We start from the raw sequence: 15,940 nt of genomic DNA on the forward strand, positions 1-15,940 counted from the left end.
CTGGGTGCCGCGTAGGGGCAGGGCTGACTCCTACCCAGACCTTCCAGCTCCGCCTGGGTTTTCCTTGTCCCTGCGGCTCCCTTACTCTCCTTTCTTCTAGGGAACAGCTGGTGGGAGCCTGGTCTTCCAAAACCCTTCAGAAGTATTTCAAATATGCCCGAGCAGCTCACTCAGCCCCCACTTGACAGTGGCCTCCCCCCTCTGCATCTCCTTCCTTTCTGCCCCAAATAAGCTGGAAATTTTCATCATTCTTCCTCGCAGAGCTAATGCCAACGTAGAAGGGGGCTCATGTCCCTGTGCCCACGTGGTGCCTCCCACCCAGGCCTGCTGTCACAGCAGAGCTCGGTGCAGGCCCATCTCTCCTCCCCGCCCTGCCCGCTGTCGCCTCCCCCCACCCCAGTCCTGTCCCATAACCCAGGGATGCTGAGAGGAGCCCTCGACGCTGGGGACTGGGGATTTGGGCACACCTTCCAGCACCTTCCAGAGACACTACAGAGGCACTCAGGCTGCCTGAGGACCTGGGCCTCAGCCCCGGGGGCCCCTGCTCCTCGGCTGAGGGCTTCCTTCGCAAAGGCTCCCTGCTCCATCGCCAGGCCCCGGTCTCCGGCCCCCCAAGCCTGTGATCTGTGAGCCCCGCTCCTCGCCTCCCCTGACACACACACACACCCCGTGCAGCCCCTTGGCCCTGAAGGATACTTCCATTCTACGATGCTGATGCAGGCCCTCCTCACAGGGTTCTGGAGAGTCAAGCAGAACAAGGCCCGCGGCGGCCTGGGCAGGACCTCGGGAACCGGCTTCTTGGGCTGCTTCTTCCTCAGGCCCTCATCCTGGGGCGAGGACGGCTCCATGGCTCCCGGAGCCTCAGCCTCTCCTGCTCTCCACCCGCTGCCCTCTCTTCCCCGAGTCCCCAGTGCCCCTGCCTTGGGGACTGGGCGGCTGAGCCCCTGGGCGAGCCTGCCCTGCTGAGCCAGCCGGGGCGGGCCGGGGATCGCTCTCCCTGCTCCCAGCGAGTAAAATTAGCCTCCACGGGCTCTCTGCTGCCCAGCCGAGCTCCCGCGGCCAGGCAGCTGTCATTCCTCCCCAGTCCAGCCAGTGACAGCCCAGTATGTCCCCAGGGAGGCTGGGGGTGGGGCTGGGGGCTCACACATGGGTCTGGGCTGGGGCAGAGGGAGACAGGATGGAAGGTTCGAGGCTGGGGCGACGGAGAGCTCACGAAGTGCTATGGGGCCTCAGGCTTCAGACTAGCCCCTTGGTGTCAACGTTCAACCCACCCCTCCCCGCAGGCACAGGACACTGTCCAGAAAGGGTGCTGGGTGGTCCAGCTCAGTAGGAGTCCACAGCCCTCCCTCACATCTCTACCTGCAGCCCTCAGGCCAAGATCCTCCACCCTCACCCCATGCCTACGCCCCGTGGGGGGGGGCTCCTGGCTGTGCCCACCTTTCTCCCCGCCCCCCCCCCAGCCTGCCCCTAGCTGTGCAAGGGGCGGTGTCTATCTCTGGGACTCTGCCCTCCCCCCACTGCCCCTGGCATGTACTAAGCTCTCTGTAAATGTTAGTTGAATGCATGAGCTAACAGAACACCCCACACAAGTGCTTGAGTGGGAAGGAGACAGGGGCGCCAGGGAAGGGAAGGCGGACAACCACCCGGGAATCACAAAACCCAACGTCTTTATTTAGCCCCGTCGTGCAAACACAGCGCCGGTACACCCATGCGGTCCCCATGCCCACAGAGTACAGTCTGAGGGGGGAACACGCAGTCCTCACCCACCCCAGGGGCGGGGGGAGGGGGGAAGGAAAGGCCCACACTGGGGCGTGGGGTGGGTAAGGCCCTCCATTAAGGAAGCCGGAGGGCACCACCAACGCACACACTCCGCCGCCTCCTGGGCTGAGTGCACGCTGAATCTGGCCTGCGCCTCTCCCTCTGGGCTCCTCTGGGGGGCGGGGGGTGGGGGAGGTGACAAGCAAGTCCTCGAAGCGGACGCTGGCGTCTGAGGCCATCTCGTGGAGAGCAGGGGCGTGGCGTGCGGACCAGAGCAGACTCGCCTCCTGGGCTGCGCCCGTGGCCACGGAGGGCGGAGCAGGACCTCCACGATCGGGGCACCTCCGACCTTCCCTGCGCGGGGCTGAGGCCCAGTCGGAGCCCGACCCGGGGGTGGCCGGCATGGACGGGGCGTGCGCCCTCGCCGCCCCCCGACAGCCGCTCTGGCCTCTCTCGTGCCCCCACTGGAAGGGACGGAGCCGTGGTGGCGCTGGCGGAGGGAGGGTGCCGCGGACGCTTGAGCACCCCGAGCCCGGGCGGCCCCAGCCCGGTCAGTGGCTGCAGTCCTCCGACTCGAAGAAGGGCGAGGAAGAGCAGCACGACGGCTCGGACGAGTCGGGCGCCAGGGGGGCGCGGCCGCGGGGCTCGCGGGGCCCAGGGCCGTCGGGGGCGGCGCGCAGCAGTTCCTGCAGGTGCTTGATGTAGCGGATGGCGGCGCGCAGGGTCTCCACCTTGCTGAGCCGCTTCTCGGCCAGGGCGCCAGGCAGGTGGCCGCGGAGGCGCGCGTAGCCCTCGTTGACGCAGCGGACGCGCTGGCGCTCGCGCTCGTTGCGCTTCTGGAGGAAGGCGGGCTCGAAGGGGTAGTGGCAGGTGCCCAGGGCGCCCGGGAAGGGCGCGCCGGGGAACGCGGCCGCGTAGGCGTCGCAGTAGGGCGGTCGGGCGGCGCCCGGGTACAGCAGGAAGGGCACGGCGCCCAGAGGCTCGGCGCGGGCCGGGGTCGCCGGTCGGGGAGGGGGCCCGATGCCCAAAGGCAGGCAACCGGGGGGCGTCGCGGGCCGGCGGGCCGCCAGCGCCCGGCAGAAGTCGTCGTTCATGGTGCCGCGCGGAGCCGGACCCGGAGCGTGCCCCGAATCGCCCCGACTCGGGGTCTGCGCGCCCTGCCCTCGGAGCGAGTCACATCGCCAGCCGCGGCTCCGGGCGGCCGGACTGGTCAGGGCTTCTTTTCGCTCTGGGAGCAGGCTCCGAGGTCCCCCTAAGGCGAGCCATCGCGGCAGACCATGAGGCCTCTGCAGAGGCTCCGCGGGCACGTCTCAGAGCAGCCGGCAGGGATGTGGGGTGGGCGCGGGCCTTCCCAGGGCGCAGCCCTGCAGCTCCAGCGGGCCCCGCGCCAGGGTCTTGGTCCTCGCGGCCCTCGGGGTCCCCGGGCTGTGCGCCGGGCAGGAGAGGGTCCCGGGTGTCGTCTCTAAAGAAGAGGGTGAACATATCAATTAGGAGAGGCCTTGTTGCATCGTGGTCTCCTTTGTGTCACCCCGCCCTCCAACGCGATGGTAAGCATCACGAGGGGAGGCAGTGGGCTGCAGAAGACATACGCGCAGAGCAGGGTTCAAATCCCGGTTCACCCCTTGATGCTTGGGTGCCCTCTCTGAGCCAGTTTCCAGTATGGAGATAATTAAAACATCCCTCCCAGGAGATGAATACTGAATGAGGATCAAATGAGAAAAAAATATACCCAAAGATGCCTCCTCCAGGACCTGCCTTATAAAAGGTGCCCAGCGACGTCATTTCCTTGGAGGAACACGTCTGGTCACTCGCTCCTGCCAGGGCCTCACATCTGGAGGCTCCGAGCCTGCTTGCGGAGTTGGCAGTGGAAACCCCAGCGGCAGCCGTAAGGCAAGTGAGGGTGGGACTCTATTGAAGGCAACGCATCTTTGGTTCAGAGGAGCCCGCATGAGGTCGGGACTTTCAAAGCCCTCCCGTGTGGAGTGGTACCACCAGAGCTCTCTGTGCCCCAGTCCCCGGGGGGGGGGAGCTGGGATGTGCCCCCTCAGCCCTCCTGGGTTTGTCCTTTCTGCCACTCAACACAAGTGCCTGTGATTTCAGCTCCGTGTGGGCAATGCTTGTTGCATAACTGAGAGGGAGGGTGAGACAGGAAGCTGGGCTGGTAGGGGGTGGGCCTAAGTCACACGCAGCCCCTTTCCCAGACTCCAGGATGCTGTTACTTCAGAAATAATTGGCCTGGTTTGCATTTAAGTCACCAACTCCTCTCACCCGCGGTTATCAGATTCCACTTCGTCGTCATGTCCTCTAGGCATTCTCTCTGACCTGCCCCCTCCCCGTGTGTCCAGTGTCCTGTCGATGCCATCCTGCACTTGTCACACTGCCCTCCACGGGAGATCTCAGGGTTCCCTGAATGAGCAAGTGAGCGCGGGTGCTGCAGCCCACGTAGCAGTGATGGGGCAGCGGGGCCTCAGATGCCGGGCCAAGGCTTCGACCTGACAGAAGGGCCAGCTCTGTCCCTGACAGAGGAAGGTCGCTGCCACACTCGGGCTCCCGGGAGTCCCCTGCACCTTCTCGCCTTTGTCCTGTATCCGGGTCCCAGTCTGTTCCCAGCTAGCTCCGCCCTCCTGAACGGAAACCGGGAAGATCCAACAGCGTTCAAAGCACTGCCCTCGAGAGACTGTGTGAGGCTGCAGTGCAAAGTCACACGCCCCTCCCCCGCTCCGCAGCCTCCCAGGGCTCCCCTTGGAAGGGAAGTGTCCTTCAAGGGACGGTTCTAGAAAATCTCTTCCAAACACCCCTCGGCTCCGGACGCTCTGCTCATTCCTGGCCTCACCCTCGGGTCATGGGGGCCTCTCTGCTGCCCCCGGCCCTGCCCCAGGCTGATTGCCTGAGTTCTCCAGCCCCCGACACAGACTCTCCAGGCTGTGCATTCTGAGTCTTCAACCAGACAGTAAACCGCCGGAAGGCAGGGCTTTCTCCCATTCTTAGGTGGTGCCCCTCAGTCCCTCGCCCAGTGCTGGGCACGTAACCAAAATTATTTGCTATCAGTGCTTTTGTTTTATAAAACTATGGGATCCAGGGCTTCCCTGGTGGCGCAGTGGTTGGGAGTCCGCCTGCCGATGCAGGGAACGCGGGTTTGTGCCCCGGTCCGGGAAGATCCCACATGCCGCGGAGCGGCTGGGCCCGTGAGCCATGGCCGCTGAGCCTGCGCGTCCGGAGCCTGTGCTCCGCAACGGGAGAGGCCACAACAGTGAGAGGCCCGTGCACCGAAAAAATAAAAAATTAAAAAAAAAAAAATATATATATATATAGGATCTAGACTCTCCTGCATGATCCCTGTCTATTCATATTTGACTTAATTATTTAAATATAATTTGATTGAGGTCAGAAGCTCATTTACATCTAATGACAATTTTAATAAATACGACTTAATATCTATTTGTGTCAATTCAATACCTGTTCATTTTCCTCACATGCTATTTACATTTTTTATGACTCTTCAGAAAAGTCACTCAAGCAAGAAACCTCGCAGCTTGACCATGTATTTCTTGAACTAGTTCTCTTTTTACTGTTAGAAAAGGACCGATAACCTGGCAGCGAGCTCAGGTGAGGGCACAGCTGCAGGCGAAGTGTGATCTGCATTTTCCTCCGCGGAATGCTCTACCCTGGCGAGGAGCGGAAGGACACCGGGTATAGCAGGCTATCCTCAAGCGGCCTGAGAGCACGTACTTCCCGAGAGCATCTGTGCGTGGGACTGCCCTCGGCTCTGGGATGGAGCGGTGGACAAAACCCATGGTGAAATAATAATAATAGTAATAATAAAATAATAATGATAATAATAGCGATCGTTTATTACTCTTGCTGTGCAAGACTTCGTGCCAAGTGCTTTACGTGAAACATCGCACTTAATTCCTACGTAATTCTTGTGAGGTAGGTGCTAATTTCATCCGGTTGTACAGGTGAGAAAACGGAGGATTGTAAAGGTTAAGTTACTTGCCCAAGGTTCCACAGTTAGTGATCTCATGAACTAGTAAATGCTAGTCAGCCCTACCCTTCTCCCCCTCCCCCCGATTCTCTCACTATTTCTCCTAGAGCTTCACGTTTGAACCAGAAGTTCAGAGGGGCTTGTGCTGACCTAACACGAGTACCTTACTAAACTATGACTCCTGTTGAAGGGGATGTTCCACTGCAGATTCTGATGATCACGCTGTTTGAGCTCCTGCCCTGGTAAGAGTGGTACCACAGGTCACCTGGGTGGTCCTTGGGAAGGTAATGGCCCCTTGCAGATGCTCTTAGGAGGATGGCCACTGACTTCTGTCGTTGGGAGGGGAGGACAGAGTTTAACCAGAGTCAAGTACCGGGAGCCGTACCCCTGGGAACGTGGTGAGGAACCCCCTCGCCTGAGCTTAAAAACACGAATACTGGGATCTTCCTTAACCTGCAGTACCTGGACAGGATCTGACCAGCAACGGAGAACCAGCCCATGGGCTCAGCGCCCAGACTGGGCCGAACCAGTTGTCGACAGCGGCACCGTGTGGCCGTGAGGAGAAATGACAGTAGCAGGTTGCTGAAATTCCAGGTCCCAACTCCGTCATAACTACCCGCCCCGGGGACTGAGTCCCCAGGTCTTTTGGAAAATTCGGGGTACTGGAGGACTCCCAAGAAGAGCCATGGGGTCTCCCGTTAACATCGACTACTTTCCTCCCTGAGTGGGTGGATCAGTTCACGTCACTTAAACATTCACTATATACAAATACATAAAAGACGCATCATTAAACATATTTTGTTTTCTGCAATTTATTTGTAACAGTATGAAGCAACTTACTAGCTAAAAGCCTGCTTCTGAAATAGCGCGTGGGGGGCTGGCCCCGCCCACGTGAGCGCGGAGGAGACTACTGTCCTGGAGGGAGGGGTTGAAGCAATACTCTCCACCTTTCTAGGACCCTAGTTCCTCCAGGGCGGGGGCTCTCGCCCTCTGCGCCTCAGGTGTACTTTCCCGGGCCTGGGGGCAGATGTGCTCGGTGGGAGGAGCCTGATCGTCCACGAAGCTCACTGCCCGATGGAACTGTCCCCGCTGCCCTTTTATGACCAGGACGTGTTCACAGTCATGTCCGGCACGGTCATATATTGTACAAGGAACGTGGTGACACCCAGTCCAACTTGCAGCAGAGAGAGTCAGGAAGCCCCAAGTGGGGTCTCCTGGGCCTCCTTCCCCAGTCCTTGCTGCTCCTAATTCTGCATCAGGTGGCATTTGCCCCCCAACAGCTATTAGCTACTTGTGGTCACATCCTGCCAGAGGCTCTCCCTACCACCGCCCATGGCGCATCATTACAACTTCCTGTTGACGGCTTCATGAGCACGACCTGCCCACCCCAGGCCGTCCCTGTCCTAGGAGTCCGGCGTCACCCGACCCCACCTCCCCCTTTCCCCAGCCCTACACTCTTTGTGGCCAGCGGGCAGACAGAGAACACTCTCCCCGGAGCCCTTCCTGACCCCATCTCCCGCCCCAAGTTGTAAACTCCAAGTGCAAGAACTCCTGTCTCGGGCTTCATCTTTGAAACACACAGTCCCCGTTGCATAAATGTTTGTTGATTGACACTGGGTATCCCTGGGGAGGGCTGAACCATCTTGATGGAGCAAAGGGGGCTGTGACCTCTGAGTGGGCTGGACCATCTAGAGAGCAGGTAACATAATTCTCCCTTTCCAGGTTTTCTCACTGTCTTCACCGGGACCGGAGCCAGAGGTGGGGGACTGAGGCCAGAAATTGGCTGAAAATGTCACTTCAAACTCAGAACAGGGCTCGGGAAGTGGCTTTGGGAGAGGTGAGTTCACTGTCCTCTGCCTCTCCTTCCACTCAGGGGTTCCTACAGCGGATTGTGTGTGGTGGAGCTTATCGGCACCTTCATGAAGACATCTTCCAGAGCCTCTCCTACCCCTGCCATCCCAAACTGGGAGAATTTGTAAGGAAACCAAGGACTCGGAATGACAGCACGCATGGGCTTCACGCATCCCCTGCCTCCAGGCAAGGTAGCCGCTGAAACCTTTCCCCAAAGGGCTCCACGAATACGTTGAGAAATGCAGCCCCTTTATTCAATCCCTGGAGATCCCCAGGGCGCATCCCAGAGAAAGCCCTGCAGTAACGAAAGCTGCTTGCGTTTAACCCAGAAATCCCCAGTGGACCTCAGAACGGTTTGTTGTTTTCTTTTCCTCAGGCCTCCTAACATCAAGTAGAATACATTTCAGGGAATTCTACCTTAAAATCTCCAGGATAAGCACATGTTTTTTCTTTTTAAAATAAGAAATGTCACCATCTCCCTTAGGAGTCTATCTTATAGCCTGTAATTACTTCTAGGAGGATAACCTCACCACTCCCTCCTTATATATCCAACACACCCAACCAAACGATCATTTCAGAATCTCCTCGGTACCACGCTGGATCTGACCAAGGAGAAGGGCAGCCAGGCCCGGCGACCAGGACCCCACAGAGGGCCCTTGAGGGCTAGAAACCAACGCCTCCTCTTCTGGGCAGTGGAAGGACTTGGCCGGCTGCTCTCGGCCTCTGTGCCCCTCTGGTCCCGTGATGAACGAGGCAGCGCTATTCACGCACGGACCTCAGCCCAGAGCCCGCCTAGCCCCCCTCATGCCCTCCACGCTGTGTTCCCTGCCACGGGGTTTGCCCCAGGCCACTGCCTGCAGCCACTTCCCGAGAGGAGCCGTGCAGAGCTCTGAGGCGGTGATGGAACCAGGTGCCCAAACACGGGGACGCTCGGCTGGGACTCTGGAAGGAGGGGAAAGGCGTGGGGAAGGAAGGCTGCCATGGATTAGGTGGCTTTCGATGCCTGGCCTTGCTGGGTGCCCTGCTCTCCTGTCTCCTGTGACCCTCAGCCTGTTTACAGAAGAGGAACTGGCTCAGAGAGGCTGGGACAGCTGCTCAGGGTCACACAGCCGGGGTGCAGCTCACCAGGGTCTGTTCAAGGTGATCCACGAGGACCTTCTTAGCCAGGTAGGTGTGCCCAACTTTTTGGCAGGAGTCCTGATCTTTATAGGATTTCTTGGGGGCCAGAGTTGGAGGAGGGGCTCGTCCTCTTCCTAATTCCCTTGAATGTACCCGGCATTTACAACGCTGGGGAGTCACAGGAAGGTGTTTGGGGAGGTAGCTGCCCCGAGTCCCCAGGAAGAATATCGGGCTCCCCGGAGCACCTCACGGGCCCAGGAGCCCCGCGTGAGAGGCAGCCCCACAAGCAGAAAGCACGCTTTAGGCCAGACTCTCCTAGACTGGATCCCGGCTCTGCTTTCACTGGCAGAGGCGCTAATTCTACAGACCTCAGTTTCCTCACCTGCAGAATGGGGGCAGTGACACTTCAGAGGTTATTGTAAAGATAAGAGGAACCTACGTGGGTCACCTGGCACCTAATAGGAACTGAATCACTGGTAGCCGGCATTGCCAGCACGGCTGGGGCGGCCCTGGAAAGAGCCCCTGAAGCTCTAAGATCCCGGGATGTGGCTCTGACAGGCCTGAGTCCGCAGATGCCACCCCCCACACTGCAACTGGACACAGCACCAACGCCCGCGTCCAGCAGCTCCCAGAGCCACGTCTGTCCTAGTAGACGTCCGGAGGGAAAATTCTGTACATGAGGGCCTGACCCTTTTCTCAAGTCTTTGAAGGACTAGGGTAACACAATTCTCTAAATAAGGTGAATGTATTCACTGTGCGTCCTACCGCCTACCTGCGGATTCACCCGCCAAACCTCTCCTGAGCCCCTTCCGAACCCCATGGAGGGCGGAGTTCAGCAGAGGACCACTCAGACTGCTGTGCCCAGGTGGGTGGGCAAGGCAGGACTGCACCTCACACTTCCGCTCTGAGTGCACTCACTACAGCCCTGGGAGGTCATTGTCCCCATGTTCCAGACGAGGAGATGGGGGCACAGAGAGGTTAAGCAACGTGCCCAAGGTCACACAGCTGGTACAGGGCAGAGCTGGGATTCATACCCAGGCACTGGGGCTCCTGAGTAAGTGAGAGGTAGGGGCCAAAGGAGGTGAGGAGAACGTGAAGACAGCAGCGTGATAGTCTCCGTGTCAGGCACTCGTCTCAGTGACACCTGTGCGTGCACACGCTCACACACGCATGCACAGTCACTGAGTCCTCACTACAAGGTAGGGACCACCATCACCCTTGTTTTACAGATAGGAAAGCTGAGGCACAGAGAGGTAAAGGAACTTTCCCAGGGTCACACAGCGGATGAATTTTGAACTTGGCATTCGAGGCAAATTGGTGTACACCTTGGGACTGGCCAGGCATCCTCGTCCTGTCCAGGAACGAGTCTTTCTTAACAGCCCAAGAGAATGAATAAACCTGAGACTCGGAAGAAAGTCTGCTCCAGACGGCGTTCCTACAGCCTCACCCCCCCACCCTTGCCCCCTGATGTCAGTTACACCTCAAGGGGGAGGAAGGGGCTACAACTTAGGTGCCAGGACATCTGAACTCTTGGCCCAAAGCCACCAATAAGTGCTAATGTGACTCGGTGGACAAGCCTTACCCAGAAAAACGGCCTCTCACTGGACTTCAGAGAGGGTGTGTGTAGGAAGAGCTCAAAGGGGTCCAAAGCCTCGTGGGAGTGGCGCTGGGGGCGCAGGACGGGGGCTGGGGAAGGGAAGGCAAAGGCGGGACCCTCACCAAAGTGTCCACGGGAGCCCAGCATCCAGCCCACCTCCTGGCCAGAAGGATGCACACTGCTGTCGAGTGCACCTCCGGTGAGGCCCCTCCGGTCACTGCCTGCACACGCACGCCCTCCAGGGCAGTTCTGAGCCCTTGGGATTAGTCAGTGCTAACTTCAAGGGAAAAAAAGAGGAAGGGAAATCATTCCATGGGCGCTGAGAAGGCACCAGCAGCCTATACCAGGTGATTCTGCGGAGGACAGAGGCTCTGACGGGAAATGGGGCTGTGCCTGAGGCTCCCTTGGTGATGACCGGTCCCCTGGGGCAGGGTTCACGGGCCGAGGGGGCAGTGCGGAAGCCTCCGCCCCCTGGCGACCCCGCTGGGCCATCAGCGTGGCCATCTCCCCACCACCCCCGGGCCTGCTGCCAGCTGTAGCACCGACAACAGACAGAGAACCGTGCTTGGGGCCCCAGTCATCGCTGACTCAGGGATGGAGGAAAGGGGCTCCCTTCGCCACAAAAGGGAGCCTCCCTTCTAGGTGACTCGCGGGGGGAAAAAACCCTGGGGCCACAGAATAAATGTTTGAGGTTTCCCGAGGCCCCTCCCGACCATCGATTTGGGGCGTTTATAGGTGGGAAGTGACCCTGGCTCCGGGGCTCCCGGAACGCAGTGACACCTCGGTCTGCAGGAGGGGGGAAGCTAACTCTCACTGCTCACACACAGGTCTCGTTGGGTCGTCAGCGCGCCCTACAAGGAAGGGGTCTTCAGCCCCATGTGGCTGGAGGAAGTGGCTGGCAGGGCCGGGGCAGGCGCCAGGTGGACCCCCAGGTCCCTCTCCTGTGCGTGCGGGATGCCCAGGACCCTCCCGGCTGTCTCATTCGTGCAGTTCCCACGTTTTAGAGAGAATCGGAGCTCTCTGCATCTTATGGAAAATGTGGCTTACGACCGGGGCTCTGGGTCCACTTCCCAGCCGGGACCTTGAGCAAGCCCATCTGTCCTCAGCGGGGCGGGGGACGATCAGCACGGTCCTGGGGGAGAGCCCACCGGAAAGCATCCTCGCCAGCACCTGCCTGGCTCCCGGCGGCGGCCCCGACCTCACAGCCGCTCTGGACGTGCACATCGCCACGCTCATCTCCCGAAGCATGGCTCTGACCACGTGGCTCCCAGGGACAGTCCATCGCTCCCTGGACCTGCACGCCCTCGCTGGGCGCTGAGGGGCCTCAGCTCTCTGCGCCCCCAGCCCAGTCCTCAGAACCACCCGCCTTTCCTCTGGCGCCTCCCCTCCCCGCCTGGGGCTGCTCCCCGCCTGGGGCGCCAGCCCCGCTTCCCAATGCCCATCCACGTCCTGCGCCTCCTTCCAGAACAGTCTGGGTCTCTTCTTGTCCACAGTACTCCCCGGCCTCTCCTGTTCTTTCTTTCTCTTTCTCCCCCGAATGCTCAGGCCTGTGCATTTGGGGATGTTCTCCCAGGGGCCCCCGACCTGCTGTTCCACCACCACCACCTGTGTGCCTTGTGCTCCCTCAGAAGAAGGGCAGGCCCGTGCCTCCTGCATCCCAGCCTGAGGCAGGGTGGGCCCTGCTCCCGGCACCAAGGGGGTGCCCACGCGTGTGGTCACCTGCGAGTATCCCGGGCTGATCGGAGAGTGTCACTGTGAGGCAGGTGCTCTCACGGGCCACATCTGGTATCTAAGGTCTGCGTGGAGCATCTCTGCAGAGGTTGTGGGCCTGAAAATGTGTAACTTTTCTATCTAGATGCTTCCTTTGGGAGTGGGGTAAAAAGCACAGGCCCTAAATGGGGGAAACATGGAGTCTTAACAGGAACAGACCTCGGCTGACCTGACAAGGAGGCAGGGCACCCTTCCCTGGGCACCTGCCAGGTGCTCGCAGCTATTCAATCCCCTCGAGATGACTTTTCATCCCCCATTTTGCAGATGGGGAAACCAAGGCTTGGAGAGTTTAAGTGAGCTCATGTTTCCATAAATGGCAGGATAAAAAAACAACAAAAATATTTCCCCAGCCCTCGCCCTGTGCTGGGCACTAGCGTGACCTCTTGGCCTATGCGACCCTCACAATGGTGTGACGAGGCAGGTACCATGTAACAGGTGGTGGGGGAGACCAGCCAAGCCGGCGGCCTGTGGTCACACAGCTGCTAAGGGACGGGGCTGGGATCTGACCCTGGCGGCCTGCTCCAGAGGCAGTGCCCCGAACCGCTGCCCTGCACACCCAGGCCCGCTCCCACGCCAGACACGGGACAGGCTCTCCCCTGCCCTCACCCCTCACATTCAGTTCCTCTCCAGGACGCCCCCCTGAGCTGATCCCCAACCAGAAAATCCACACTTTTAGTCTCTGGATACTGGCAGGCGGCAGGCATCCAGCCCAACCCAGAAAGACGCCCCACTGGTGGCGATGCCCTGGGCAGCTCGGCTAACCTCCCCTGCTCCCCGCGGAGGTGGGTGCCGGCCCCCACCAGCAGGTGGCCGGCTGCTTTCTCTCCCAGGGCAGGTGACCGAGCCCAGCCTAGCTGTGCTCCAGGCCGGCGGAGGCTTCACGATGCCCGTTACCTCTGGGGCCGCTCCTCGCGCAGCGTGGCTCCACTCCGGGCCGGTGACCGGGGCCTCCCGGAGGACTAGCCAGGGTCCCGCCGTCACCCGCGGCGTCCTCGGCGCCTCTGGCTGGCTTCCCGTCCCGGCACAGGAACCAGGTACACGTTACCTGATTAAGCTTCAAACGGTGACACACCCAGAAGGGGAGGGGGAAGGGCGGGGTGGGGGCACCTGTGATCTGGGATCAGCTCCGAGGAGGAGAGAGGGCCACGCTAGCCTCCGCTGATTGGCTCCTGAGCCCCCCAGCAAGACGTACAAAGCTCCTGCCGGAGCCCAGGGCCGGTGGAGATGCTGTCCTCCAGGGCTGCCCAGCCCAGGGCCAAGGGAGGGCTGGCACACCCGGCCCGGGGGCAGGAAGCTCCAGAGCCTCTAAGACAGGCGTCTGTGCAGCAGGAGGGCTTGAGTCGGCGCTCGGGCAGTGCACGGGGTCCGCGGTGAGGAAATCCCAACGGTTGGGGGAAGACTGCCCCGTCTCCAGACTGGCTTTGATGATACCATTTTGGGTGTTGGGTGATCACTGCGCACCCCTGGGGCTGAACCGGGAGCTAGGACGCCAGCCTCTGCGGGGACGTGGCTCCAGGACTACCTGGCAGCTGAGCCAGAGGGGCCCTTGGAGCTCACCCAGGCCACCCTCCTCGGTGGTCAGCGGACGAAGCTGGCACCCCGAGCGGGCAGGGCTGGCCCAGGACACACAGCCGGCTGGTGTGGCCTGTGGAGCGACGGCCCAGCTCTGTCTGGCAAAGCCCGCTGACCTGGGGGAGTCAGCAGGAAGGGGGCACCTGTGTCCTGGCCCCTGGCTTGTCACCCTGTCGCATGTTGAGTCCCATGCGGCTTCCTCGCGGGCAGAAGGAGAGTGGGGAGTGGGCTGAGGGGCCCCCAGCACCCCTTGAGCAGCAGTGGGGAGACGCCCCTGCCACGCAGACACAAACCACACCCAGCAGACACTTACACATCACCCCGTGAGGTGAGTTACTATTCCCGCTTTTCAGCTGAGGAAACAAAGACAGATTAACGTGCCCAAGGCCACACAGCTGGAAGGCTCAGCGCTGGGCCTGGACTCAGGCAGCCTGGCCAGTGTCGCCATGCTTGGCTGCTACACCATGAATCCTTTCTGGTAAAGTCCAGGGTTTCCAGCCCGGGGTCTGTTTGGAGGCTGGTCTGAGCCACCCTGTACCATCGGGCCAGCAGAGCCTTGTCAAAACCCCCTCTCAGTACTCTGTCACCCTGTTAGGCCAACGGGGGCACTGGAGTCTTAAGTTGTCCACAGGTGTCAGAGCTGATGGTGGCCCAGAAACCAGCTGGCCTCACCAAACCAGCACCATTGGCACGCGGCTCCTTCCAAAATTTCTCCCCCAATTCTGCCGTTTCTGCCATGTCTGAGGACCCCTTGTACTCGGTGTCTTCCTGATAGTTTTCCTTACGTGTACCCACTTCCCTCCTTTCACTTGCCCTTCACATGAACATTCACAAAATCATGCAGTTCACGTGCTGGTTACATTTTGATCCGATGCACAGTAAGATAATCACATGACTACTAGAAGAAAAAGCGCTCTTCTGGGCACCACCCGAAGTCGCCTTGCACACGTGGGCCGCCCCTGGGGAAACACGGGCTGGCTTCAGGTCTTCCCTCTCCATCTGGAGAAGCTGACGCTCGGACAGATTGTCTGCGCCCGGTCGCACGGCGACGGACAGCAGGGCCAGGGCAGGGCCAGGCTCCGGACGCCCGGTGGAGCCTTACCCTGCGTGTCCGCCCTGATGCAGGAGGCCGAAGAGGCCAGGGGCCTCGGGTCAGCCGGCCTCCGGCTGCTTGACCCACACCCGGGGCCAGGGGGCCACGGGACTCATCGCCCCCCGGGAAGTTCGGGGATCTGCCTGAGGGCTCAGGGTTTCTGATGTCACAGCGCAGGAAGTCCCCCCGGCATCTACAGACCCTGGCTGGCGGCTGGGGTTATGCTGTCACAGTGATGATGTGAGTCAGAAGACCCAGCACCCCGCAGGGCTGTTCTAAGCGTCTTAGACACAGTAACGACGTATTCCTTACACCCGCCGTGAGGTGCCTGCGGCCCTGGAGTGAGAGGCAGAGCTGGGGTCTGCACCCGGCTGCTGGCCCAGAGCTCACGCTCTTAACGCCCCACCCGCTTTACTGGATGGAGGACCAGCCTTCTGGGGTTTTGGTCCCTGCCCCTCGTCTGACGAGCACTTACTACAGGCCAGGCCCCGGGCCGCAGTATCATTACGGAAAAGGAGACTGCCTCGGACAGGAGGGATTGGAAGGGCCGAGCGGGCTCAGGAAGCCAGGTCCGTCCCGCTTCCAGGCCCGGGCATCCCCCGGGCACTCCTGGCCCGTGGGAGTTGCGTGGCACGGAATGCAGGTGCCCAGGGATGGACAGAGAAGCCGGGCCCGGGCATCCCTCTTCCGGCCCTCAGTCACCTCTTCAAGCTCGGCCCCCGCTCCAGCATGCCCAGGGCAGGGCTTGGGAGCGGAGGGACGCAGAGCCTCCTGGGCACCTATGGCTGGCACCCCCTCCACCCAGGTGAGCGTGTGTCTGGGGGGCCGTCAACGCCCCTCCAGGGGTCTCAGAGTCCCCACCAGTAACTCCCGCCAATTTGTCTGGGGTTGATGATCAATCAGAGGGGCTGGTGGACGATGGCCTCAGTAAAGCACTCAGGCCCTAGGGGAGCTCCCTGGTGGCCCAGTGGTTAGGATTCTGGGCTTTCGCTGCCGTGGCCCGGGTTCAATCCCTGGTTGGCGAACTGAGATCCCACAAGCCGCGAGGCGTGGCCAAAAACAAACAAAATAACCCCTCCGGCCACAGGCCACGGGGAGCCCTGGAGGGTCTTGAAGGAGTGAAGTGACGTGATCGGAGTAATGCGAGCTCCCCGGTGCTCCCCACGAGAACCCCAGGAGAAATAATGAACTGGGC

The 15,940-nt window shown here is 60.6% G+C and overlaps 2 protein-coding genes across 3 annotated transcripts in view; both read right to left on the bottom strand.

The window, feature by feature from the left end:
- CACNA1S (calcium voltage-gated channel subunit alpha1 S) overlaps nucleotides 1-1,037 on the bottom strand; it is a 60,681-nt gene extending 59,644 nt beyond the window's left edge. For both annotated transcript variants that reach the window (XM_049716410.1, XM_049716406.1), the window contains exon 1: nucleotides 697-1,037. In XM_049716410.1, the coding sequence (XP_049572367.1) occupies nucleotides 697-848 (152 nt within the window). In that variant the 5' untranslated portion in view covers nucleotides 849-1,037. The remainder of the gene's footprint in view (nucleotides 1-696) is intronic.
- A 1,205-nt stretch (nucleotides 1,038-2,242) lies between these two features.
- Nucleotides 2,243-2,852, bottom strand: ASCL5 (achaete-scute family bHLH transcription factor 5). The gene has a single exon (XM_004285416.2). The coding sequence runs from the start codon at nucleotides 2,850-2,852 to the stop codon at nucleotides 2,310-2,312; it is 543 nt and encodes a 180-aa protein (XP_004285464.1). The 3' UTR covers nucleotides 2,243-2,309.
- Between the last annotated feature and the right edge of the window lie 13,088 nt (nucleotides 2,853-15,940).

Source organism: Orcinus orca, chromosome 1 (assembly GCF_937001465.1).
Source record: "Orcinus orca chromosome 1, mOrcOrc1.1, whole genome shotgun sequence".
In the NCBI taxonomy this organism is placed as follows: domain Eukaryota; kingdom Metazoa; phylum Chordata; class Mammalia; order Artiodactyla; family Delphinidae; genus Orcinus; species Orcinus orca.

What these genes read in the sequence shown, in the direction of transcription:
- ASCL5 (XM_004285416.2), bottom strand. Translation starts at nt 2,852, where the DNA reads ATGAACGACGACTTCTGCCGGGCGCTGGCGGCCCGCCGGCCCGCGACG.